Source organism: Cajanus cajan, chromosome 3 (genome assembly GCF_000230855.2).
Source record: "Cajanus cajan strain Asha chromosome 3, NIPB_CcT2T_4, whole genome shotgun sequence".
In the NCBI taxonomy this organism is placed as follows: Eukaryota; Viridiplantae; Streptophyta; class Magnoliopsida; order Fabales; family Fabaceae; genus Cajanus; species Cajanus cajan.
The window spans coordinates 29,916,897-29,928,907 of NC_138519.1; the positions used below are offsets into that span (position 1 = coordinate 29,916,897).

The window sequence follows — 12,011 nt, forward strand, 5'->3', positions numbered from 1 at the left end:
ATTATCATCTTGATTAAGATTAATCTCACACTCCATATGATCCAAAATGACCTATATATCAAATTTCAGTACAAGTTCATGGCTGCAAGGTTGAAGCCACTTGTTACCGAAAAGTGTGAGGGACGCGTCCTTAGCTTCTGCCACATAATTTCTCATTGAAAAATAATATTCTACTTTCTCTAAATGTACTGCTTTGGTGGGAACAAACAAAAGTAATCACACACACAATTATTATAAAAGGCATCGGAAGGTAGTCCCACATCGTTGAATTTGTTGCCATTGTCTTCAGTGGCTGAAGCTAATATATATAAACAATACCTAGAACAAGTATTTCCAAATTCAGACGACAATGGACGAGTCATGGCTAAAGTGCCTTTCTTTTTTGGTAATGAAGAGATTTCAATCAATCATAGCATATAGTTTTGTAATATATATGATACCTTATATGATAATAATATAACATATCATGTATACATAACTTAATACTGAAAATGATTCTCCTTTTAATTAATTTGTGTTTGCAGGAAATGGATGACAACCTTTTTTCAAGTGAATATAACATGAACTCTCTTGAAGAAGAGTTAGAGAAAGAGAATTCAGTGCAGGGTTCAGAAATCTCATGGAAAAATATTCACTCTTATTCAAATCTCACTACAGAAAGCACCACCCATGTAAGCACCAACATGGGAAATTCTTCATCTTTGGAAGGGAACACTGGCTTTGATCATGTCACAAGTCTCAAACCACATGCTTCTTCTCCACAGAAACCAATGCCTTGCAACCTGTCTTTTGAGGATTCCACTTTAGTGCCAAATGTTCCCAAGAAAACATGCCAATATTTTCATGGTGAACATTCCCAAGAAAAGCCACAGAATATAAAACCCAAGAAGGGTAGATCCTGCTCCCAGACACATGAGCACATAATGGCTGAAAGAAAAAGGAGAGAGAATATCACCAAAATGTTCATAGCTCTTTCAGCCCTTATTCCGGGCTTGAAAAAGGTCGGTTCATATAACTTTTTTTTTTTCTTTACTTATTATAATATCAAGAATATCTTGAATTATATTTTATATTATTGTGTATCTTCATCAACTTGTTTGAGATTATTATAAATTTATAGGTAGTTTTGAGTTCAAGTTTTAAATAATTATGTTAAATATTTAAACTTTTTTTTTGTTGCTTTTTATAATAATTCTATCATCTCTAAAATGATTGTTTGTGATCTATTGAAAAAGATTATCTAATTTAATATTATTGAAAAAGTGTAGTATAGAATATGATAATATAAAATATATTATTAAATTTTATTCAAAATTAATATTAAAACTACTATTAATTATATATGAAATAAATTTATACTCTATATATATTATATTGTATTTATATAGTTTTTATATATCATTATATATAATATTTATTATAATGTTAAGAAATTTATATCACCAATTCATTAGCTTAAAAAATAATAGTTAAGATATTTTTAATGTGTAGATGGACAAGGCTTCGGTCCTTAGCACCGCCATAGAGTATGTGAAACATCTTCAGCAGCGTGTGAAAGTTTTGGAGCAAGAGAAGAAGAGAAAGATAGAAACCATAGGATGCTTCAAAACAAACAAAACCAATGTTGCTGATGACTACGTTTCATGTACCTATGACGTCTTAGATGACAAACCTATCAAGATATGTCCTAAAGTGGAAGCAAGAGTCTCAGGAAAAGATGTACTCATCAAAGTAATGTGTGAGAAACAAAAGGGCATTGTTGGTAAGCTACTGGCCAAGGTTGAAGCTCATGATCTCTCCGTAGTGTGTACCAATGTTTTGCCTTTTGGAAATTCTGCTCTCATCATTACTACCATTGCTAAGGTACACACCATTGCGAGTATACATGTCAAAAAGTACATTTTAAAATTAAATAAGATAGTTTCTCCAAAACAAAAAATTATTCTCACGTTTTGATGATCAAAAAATGGACACTTAGATCTCTAAAATGAGAAACTTACTTTAGACATAAAAGAAATAATATCAGTTGTTGATAAGAAAATCAAGAACAATGCTACTTACATAAGTATAATAAGTCATGAGTATTAGAATGTTAATCATTAATTACTTTACCATCTAATTTATTACTCACTTTAAAAGAGCCGATTTCTCAAAAAAGAAAAAATCATTTTTATATATCTTTAATATACATGCATGTGATCATTTTGTTAATAAAAATTTTGGTTTTCTTGTTTGAATTTTATGTGATTTACTTCTTTAAGTTAATTTTTATTAATTAAATTATTTTACTTTAAAGTTTAATAACCAATTTTCTTGAAATAAAACCCCTCAAATTCTGTTTTTTTTTTCAAAACTCGCCAATAAAAAAATCTCAAAAATTTCCATCCTTAAAATTAAAATTAAATTCAAATAATATTAAATTTTTTTTTATCAAATTTCTATTTAATTTCTCATTTCTAAACTTTTAAAATCATTTCATTCATAATTTAAATATAACCCCTAAATATTTAAATAAAAAATAATTTGCAGGTCATTAAAAATCGATGGAGGATTAAATTTGCTGAACTTTGAAAATAGAAGGACATAGTTAACACAAATAAATAAATAAATGGATCAAATTCTACACAAGATTTTGTTTAGATAAATCAAAAGAGCAATTAGGTAATTAATTATTTTATTTCTAAGAATAATATAATGAGTTTATTCTTTACTCAATGATAATATAATGAGCTAGTCAGTTCTTTTTCACACTTAGCTAGTTAGAATCTTTCTCACACTTTCATGCTTATCACATGGAACATTAAACAATCAATATATTCATATACATGGTTGTACTAGTAGATGACGGCCTTCATATATGATTGTTCTATATTGTAGATGGACCATGAATTCAGCATGACAATGGACAACCTAGCGAAAATGTTGACAGAGGATTTATTGGAGTGCTGTAAGTTGCAACAAAAATGAGCCACGTATTGGTTATCAATATATTTTAAAATGCATTAGGTCTTCCAAGGGAGAAAGCTCCTTACAGGCTTAGTGGTTTTGGTGGCATATATAATAGCTATCATTTTGGACTTATTCAACAAATCATCATATTTATGGAAAAACAAGATGATTGGTGTTTTCACAATTTGTGGATTTGCAATATTTGTATCGATATTTTTTATCTTGTATGCATGCTTTCCTTGACAATATACATAAAATGCTTCGCAAAAAGCAAGCTTAATCGAGTCCAGCTACCCCTCTCCAAAATTTAATTATATGCGTTAAAAATTTAATATTAAGTTCAAGATCTTTACCAATTGCACATATAAAATATAAAATATCTTAATACCACGAGGGTAACTCATTGGCGAGTATGTGAGTGATTTATCGTAGATTTCTTTGTATTGAGTTCGATTCTTAAGATTTTTTTTAATAAAAGGAAATAATAAATTTTGAATATAAACTTAAAATTCTACGTTCTTTACAAAATCAAAACTCCGTTCACCCCTCTAATAAAAAATTACTATGTATTTGGATATTCTTGTCAAAACATCTGATTTGAATTATTTGATTAAATTTTTAAGTCCATACCTGAAGTTCTTTTTAGAAAATTTGATTTGAAAGTTGTTTTAACTTACAAGTGAAAAGTTGATTTAAAAGTTATTTTAACTTAAATAACATATTTTAGATATGACTTGAAAATCATGTTTGGTCTGCCGCGAATAAAGTAACTTTGTCTTCACCTAAATTATAGTTTGGGAGTCTATATATAAAATACTTGTTTAAAAAAAAAACATTGGAGAGTGATTATTCTGGAAATTAAGAGATGTAAAAGACAAAACAGAATACATCAATAATGATTAGACTAGAAGCCGCTCAAAGAAAAGAAAAGAGTGGATGGGTCATGAGATGAGATGAAGCCCTAACAGTTTCTTCTACATTGAAAATTATACTCTCTTCGGTCTGGAGGTGATTATTTCGATTATTGGGAGAGGAGTAAAAAGGTTTCGGAGGGTGATTATTCTGGTTTGCAATCGATTAGGGTGTTTTTAGTTATTGTGGATTTGAATAGGTCGCATTTCAAGAGGAATGATAGTTCTATTTCAAGGAAGAAGAAGGTGAGTGTGCAGAAGACTATTGATAGTAGTTCTTCCCGGCCTTCTGCCAGGGAGGTTGATCGGGAAAAATAAGTTGCTGAATTTAGTTAAAACTAGCAATGTTTCATCAGGTAAATCGGTCCTGAGAGTTGTCAAGAAGAAAAAAATTGTTAAGAGAATTGTGAAAAAAGGAATTGCAATTTCTAAAAATTCAGTTTTTCATGGGAAGACTAAATATTTCAATGTTAAGCTGTATTCTGTTAGAGATTTTCAGAAAAAAGGTAATGTTGAGTTAGTATATTGCAAGACAGAAGATCAATTGGTAGACATCTTCACAAAGGCACTTCCTGTAACGACCTGACTAGTCACTACACACAGCACAGCACACCAGAACAACAGTAACGACCCGACTGGTCATTACAGACAGCACAACACACCAGAACACCACCCAGAAAAGAACAAGTATATACATATAGTGTTTAGAATATATATATATACAAGGTCCAAATCTGGCTAGAGTCAGAGTGTACAAGAGTACATCTAGCAATGCTACACTAAGTAGCTAAATACAACAACAAAAACAAACGCCATCTGCTAGCTGCAGACTCTCCTCAGCACACCAACCTAACCCTGCCCTGCTCCCATACATAGTATGATCATCGCAGTCCAAACCACATGGAAACAACAAAGGGTAAGCTAGTGAAAAGAAACAACATACGTATATAAATATATGAATAGTAAACAGTTACAGCTATCAACACATCAATCAGCTTAACAACATCAACTTAATATATATAATAGCACACTCCTCACATCATTCAGCAATAACAGCAATAAACAGCAGTACACAGCGGTAAACAACAATAAACACATAATGCGTCGTCACGCATATAAGTTAGTATTGGTCGCTTGTAAGCGGTATAGCTCGACCTGGCCCCTATACCGTGGTCGCTTTGTACACGTGTGCCTCGACCTTGCCCACACACGGGACCACTAAGAACTTAGAGGAGAACAACAAGTTACCACTCCAAGGGTCAGCTTTCCAGGGAGGGTTTTCAACAAATTGGGCTCGAAGAGCACCACAACCGCTGCATCCACACAATGGGATGAGGTAAATTTCGAAAACAACTCCTCTAGTCTTAGTGATCAACAACTCAGCCTTATGGCCTATAACAGCTCCTATCAGCACAGAGCACAGCACTGCATAACAGCACCGCATAGCGGCAATAACAGCACACAGCAATAGCGTCTCACAGCTCAGCTAAACAACTTACAGCACAGCAATATCAATATCCAGCACAGCTAAACAGCACAACTCAACATTATACAATACAGCATTTCAGCAATAACAACATACGACATTAACAGCTTACAACAATAACAACTTACATCCCAGCTAGTAATATTCAACACAACTTAACAGCTCACAACACAACAATATTCATCAATTACAGCTCAACATCATAATCTAGCATTATCAACTAGTCAGCACAGTAATATTTAACATCTACAGCTCAACTCAACATATCTATCAGCAAATTTCTACACATATCATCTTAATATCAAATATGGTCGCGCCCGACGTGGCACAACCAGAGAGCATCAGGGCTAAGCACGCCCAGCGCAATTCCCATTGCACCCGACGTACTAGGAGGCAGAGACCTCAGAAGGTCTCTCACGCCTGGCGTACGAACCAGCGCTCGGCGCAGGTAAGCAGAGACTTCTCCACAGTGTCACGCCCGGCGCAATATCTATTGCGCCCGGCACCGCCTCTAATAGAGACTCCCAAGGAGTCTCCACGCCCGGCGAGACAAGGTCACGCCCGGCGCCACACCAGAAATCCCCAAGCAATGTCACTTACTGATATCGCGCCCAGCGCGGTCCAACCATGCCCGGCGGGGGGCACCTAGAGGCTCACACCCTCAAGCTCGCCCGGAGCATACACCACTACAACCGGGGGGCTTTCTAATGGTCACGTGCCCGGTGCGAAGAACTGCGCCCAGCGTGATACCTAGCAACAACCCTCAAACTTCAAAATTTTCTTCAAAACCTGCACTAACTCATCTTTCCAAATGCATGCAATCGGCCCAAACATCACATTTTCATCAAACGACCCAGAAATCCCAGCGTTTCCCACATGCAACCACAATCAAGAAAAACCCCAAGATTTTCATCAAACCCCAGAAACCCCAAAATGAATTTTTTTACCACAACAGTCCATCAATCAACATAAAATCAGCCACACCATGAGTTAGTAACTCATTTTCAATCCAAACAGCTAAAGACCTAGCTTCCTTTACCTGAAGATTGGCTCAGAATAGCCAAGAAGCGAAATTCCCTTTCCGAAGCTCAACCCGGAACTTCAATCCTTCAAAAGTAAGCTTTCTAGTCCAGAGCCCTTCTCTCTAGAATTTCTCTCTAAAACCTCCTCCTCTCAACTGCCCACAGCCCTTATTTGTAGACATTCCGGAGTGGCCAGAACGGCCTGTACCGAATCCGGAACGGCCCGTTCTGCACCCCCTCAACACGTACAAAAATTACATGCAGAACGGCCCGTTCTGAAATCAAAACGGCTCGTTCTGGAACTCATCTAGAACGGCCCATTCTCCATTCAGAACGGCCCATACTCCCCTCCAGAACGGCCCGTTCTCCCTCCGGAACGGCCTGTTCTGGTTGCAGAACGGCCCATTCTCCCTCTAGAACGGCCCGTTCTCAGCTACGATTTACTGGTCATTTTAATAGCTTGGAACGGCCAGTTCTGGGCTATTAAAACACCAGCTTTCTACGTCACAATACCCCCCAACAAATAAGAATTTTCGTCCCCGAAAATAGGCTTACTTGGGAATAGAAACGGATACCGCCCCCTGTACTGTTGCTCAACCTCCCAAGTAACCACACCAGTAGCTGCATCCCACAACACCTTCACCAGAGCAATGGACTTGCCCCTCAACTCCTTCAGCTTATGATCAACCACAGCTACTGTCAACTTCTCAAATGTCAGATTCTCCTTCACCCGTACACCATCCAGCTCCACCACATGACTAGGGTCATGAACATACTTCCTTAGCTGGGATACATGAGATTCATCGTGTAGGTTTGAAAGAGACAGTGGCAAGGCCAACCGATAAGCAACCAGACCCACACGCTGTATGATCTGATAGGGACCAACAAACCTAGGTGTCAACTTCCTTGCCTTCAGTGCTCTACCCACACTAGAGGTCGGGGTCACCTTCAGAAACACATGCTCCCTTCAGCAAACTCCAAAGGCTTATGCCTTTTATCAACATATGATATCTGCCTACTCTGAGAAATCTTTATCCCCTCCTGAATCATATTCACCTTCTCAGTAGTCTGTAGGATCAGCTCCGGTCCCACAACCACTGACTCACCATCTTGATACCAGCATAGAGGAGTCCTACATCTCCTGCCATACAAGGCTTCAAACGGCGCCATCCCAATACTAGCATGAAAGCTATTATTGTAAGTAAACTTCACCAGCGGTAGGACCTCCTCCCAGCTTCCCAAGTGGTCTAACACATAAGCCCTCAGCAAATCTTCCAACATAGCTTTCTTCAGCTCAGCATCATGAGGTAGGCAAATCCCTCCCTTGTACCTCAAGGTTCCATCTCTGCCCAGCTCAAAACCAACAGCCTTCTCGGTACCCAGCAACCCAAAAAGTTTCACTAACTCAACATCTTGTAACTGCTTCTATCCAACCTGCCTCAAGAACTCACTAGTTATGGTAATCATCCCACAACTAATGTGATCCTGAGCTAACTCCACATAGAGGTTCAGATCTCTGGACTCCTCAACTAGCTCCAACTCTTTCACTATCATACTAGACATGTGGATGGATTTCCTACTCAGCGCATCCGCCACAACATTGGCCTTACCAGGAAGATACATCAATTGGAAATCATAATCCTTCAGAAACTCCATCCACCGCCTCTGCCTCATGTTCAGCTCCTTCTGATCAAACAAGTACTTCAGACTCTTGTGATCACTGAAGACGCTAAACCGAGTACCATAAAGGTAATGTCTCTATATCTTCAAGGCAAACACAACTGCTGCTAACTCCAAGTCATGAGTAGGATAATTTCTGTCATGGTTCTTCAGTTGCCTTGAAGCATATGCCACCACTTTCCTGTTCTGCATCAGCACACACCCCAAACCCTGGTGAGAAGCATCACAATACACATCAAAAGGTTCACTAGAGTCGGGCAACACCAGCACAGGAGAAGTAGTCAACCTCCTCTTCAGCTCATCAAAACTCCGTTCACAGGCATCAATCCAAATGAACAACTGCTCCTTCCTTGTCAGCTAGGTTAGAGGCGCTATTATCTTGGAGAATCTCTCAATGAACCTTCGATAGTAACTTGCTAGACCCACAAAACTCTGAACATCAATGACAGTTCTTGGATGTTCCCACTGCAACACCGACTCCACCTTAGCCGGATCAACAACAATCCCCTCAACTGAAATCACACGGCCCAAGAACTTCACCTCATCCAACCAGAATTCACATTTTGAAAGCTTAGCATACAGCTGCTTCGCCTTTAAAATCTCCAGCACCAACCTCAAGTGCTCTCCATGCTCCTCCGGGGTCCATGAATAAATCAGGACGTCGTCAAAAAAAACCATCACAAATTTATTCAAAAAGGGCTGAAAGATCCTGTTCATGTAATTCATGAACATAGCCGGGGCGTTGGTCACACCAAACGGCATCACAACATACTCGTAGTGATCATACCTAGTCCAGAAAGCAGTCTTCGGTATGTCACTCTCTTTCACCCTGATCTGGTGATAACCTGACCTCAAGTCAATCTAAACTCCATCTCCCTAACAGGAGGCAACCCAGGCACCTCATCAGGGAACACCTCAGCAAAATCCCTCACCACATCAATTTCAGCTATGACCCTCTCGGTCTCCACACTCATAGCAGCAAGTAAAAGACATCACTCTGCTCCATCTCTCAACAATGATTCGGCTTGGCCAGCTAAAATCAACAGCTCCCCTCCTCCACCTGAGGAAAGATCAGCCTCCTATTGGCACAATCTATAAGGATGCGATTGGTAGACAACCAATCCATCCCTAAGATTATGTCAATGTCCACCAAAGGCAAACAAATCAAGTTCACCTTGTACCTCTTCTCATTCACAACAATAGGACAACCAACACACAACTCAGAAGCAACTATCGAAGCAGGAGCGGGTGTCGACACTAGCAGTCTCAACCCCAAATCACACACACCTGTAGCATCTAAAAGTGACACCTCCACCCTGGTGCAACTGCATGAACTCAGCCTCCTTGGCGTGCCTCACGCTCTCCAGGAAGTACTTCCCCAGGAACACCCTCTTAAAGCACTCCCATCAACAACCACTCCTCTAGCAGTAAGCATATGGTGAGTACCTCTCCACCAATGCTCAGCCTCCCCAACCAGCATGTAGACAGCATATGCCAGCCTCCTCTCCTGAGAACATCCTAACACAGTGAAGGTCTTCTCCAGCTCACAGATCTAGTGGTCAGCTACCTCTGGGTCTGCATCTCCCTTGAACTGTGGAGGAACTCAGCTAGATCCCAGCTCTCCTACGACCCCACAGGCCTTGCTGCACCAGCTGCAGCCCTATCAGCGTTCATCCTAGCAAAATAAGCATTTTGCTGCTGCATAGCCATAACTATCATTCCATGGCACGAGCTATCTGCTCATTGGTTCTAGTCATTGTCTACAAAAGTAACAACATCCTCAGTATACAATAACTAAACCAAACAACCATCAACAGCACAAAAATCAATAAAGAAATCAGTACAACAAAACAACACAGCAAAGCAACACAACACAGAGCTCAGCACAATAAAAACCTAAAGGAACCACCCCCACAGAGTGTCCACTAGACTCGAACTGCTCTGATACCACTAAAGTGTAACGACCCGACTGGTCACTACACACATCACAACATACCAGAACAACAATAACGACCCGACTGGTCACTACACACAGCACAACATACCAGAACACCACCCAGAAAAGAACAAGTATATACATATAGTGTCTTGAATATATATATATACAAGATCCAAATCTGGCTATAGTTAGAGTGCACAAGAGTACATCTAGCAATGCTACACTAAGTGGCTAAATACAACAACAAAAACAAACGCCATCTGCCAGCTACAGACTCTCCTCAGCACACCAACCTAACCTTGCTCTACTCCCATACATAGTATGATCATCGCAGTCCAAACCACATGGAAACAACAAAGGGTAAGCTAGTGAAAAGAAACAACATACATATATAAATATATGAATAGTAAACAGCTATAGCTATCAGCACATCAATCAGCTTAACAACATCAGCTTAATATATATAATAGCACACTCCTCTCATTCAGCAATAACAGCAGTAAACAGCAGTACACAGTGGTAAACAACAATAAACACACAATGCGTCATCACGCATATAAGTTAGTATTGGTCGCTTGTAAGCAGTATAGCGCGACCTGGCCCCTATACCGTGGTCGCTTTGTACACGAGTGCCTCGACCTTGCCCACACACGGGACCTCTAAGAACTTAGAGGAGAACAGCAAGTTACCACTCCAAGGGTCAGCTTTCCAGGGAGGGTTTTCAACAAATTGGGCTCGAAGAGCACCACAGCCGCAGCATCCACACAATGGGATAAGGTAAATTTTGAAAACAACTCCTCTAGTCTTAGTGATCAACAACTCAACTTTACGGCCTACAACAGCTGCTATCAGCACGAAGCACAGCACTGCATAGCAGCAATAACAGCACCTCATAGAGACAATAACAACACACAACAATAGCGGCTCACAACTTAACTAAACAACTTACAGCACAGCAATATCAGCATCCAGCACAATTAAACAACATAGCTCAACATTATACAATACAACATTTAAGTGTCGCCACCCGCCGAAACGGACATTGGCATTCGCGACGATGGTTGGACTCTTTTTAGTTTTGAAAAATGATGGATTGTTAGAACGACTTATTCTCAAACTGAGACCTCATCGAACTAACAATTTTGTTAAATAATTCTCACCAATCCGTATTAATCCCAAACGGGACCCTCCATGGATTAGTGGTTTTCGCAAAAAGGGGTTCTTGGAGTCGCCACCAATGTTTTACTCAAAACATTGGAAAAAGACATAAGGCAATTGATTTTCGCGAATCAACTTTGGCCATTACAACCAGAGTTTGGGTAAGGGAGTCGATTACGTGTGGGGAAGGTGTTAGCACCCCACAACGCCCCTTTCGGGTTCCCTATGACAGATTATTTCATAAATAATAGCGTAAAATTACTAAACTACCCCTATTTATTAGAACGATTATAAGTAAACTATCTACATGATGAAAGTTTTAAACGTGCAATGCAACAATCAAAAAGCGATAAATGAAAGCGGTAAAAGAAAGGATTTGGAAAGAAACCTTCGAAGCGGGCTTTTATATATTCAAAAAGGAGTTAGGAGGCTTTTTGGCGCTCCTTCCCACTACACGTTCGCTCGCTCCTTTCCCTAAAAATAAATATTAACTATGGAAATCAAAGAGATTTCCCTTCGACTTGTTCGAGTCTCAAGCTAAAGGCTCGTGAACTCAAGAACTTAGTCGGATCAGCTCTCGAAGAGATTTCTAGGGCAGAGAATAGCTCAAAAACCCAAGAATACTCAGCAAGAGGGTGGAGAAATGCTCCAAATGTGTGGAAGGACGAGCCAATGACGTCCTATTTATAGGATTGAGGCGCAGTACGGCCTAAGGAGTCAATACGGCCCGTACTGAGTTTTTGAACTACAGTACGGCCGTACTGAATTCAGTACGGCCGTATTGATTTCATTATGGCCGTATTGTAGTTCAAATGGCTCAGTACGGTCGTACTGAACCTCTAGGAGGGCGTATTGAGCTCCAATCC

The 12,011-nt window shown here is 39.5% G+C and overlaps 1 protein-coding gene across 1 annotated transcript; it reads left to right on the forward strand.

Annotated features, from left to right (window-relative positions):
- The first annotated feature begins 227 nt into the window (after nucleotides 1-227).
- On the forward strand, nucleotides 228-3,233 carry LOC109790107 (transcription factor bHLH18). Its single transcript, XM_029269596.2, has 4 exons — nucleotides 228-385; nucleotides 525-1,001; nucleotides 1,492-1,863; nucleotides 2,878-3,233. Exons 1-4 carry the CDS (start codon nucleotides 350-352, stop codon nucleotides 2,965-2,967), a joined length of 975 nt encoding a protein of 324 aa, XP_029125429.1. The 5' UTR covers nucleotides 228-349; the 3' UTR covers nucleotides 2,968-3,233.
- Nucleotides 3,234-12,011: the final 8,778 nt, after the last annotated feature.

Coding starts and splice junctions, on each gene's coding strand:
- LOC109790107 (XM_029269596.2), top strand. CDS start 350: ATGGACGAGTCATGGCTAAAGTGCCTTTCTTTTTTG. Junction 1,002..1,491: donor TTATTCCGGGCTTGAAAAAG/GTCGGTTCATAT, acceptor TTTAATGTGTAG/ATGGACAAGGCTTCGGTCCT. Junction 1,864..2,877: donor TCATTACTACCATTGCTAAG/GTACACACCATT, acceptor TCTATATTGTAG/ATGGACCATGAATTCAGCAT.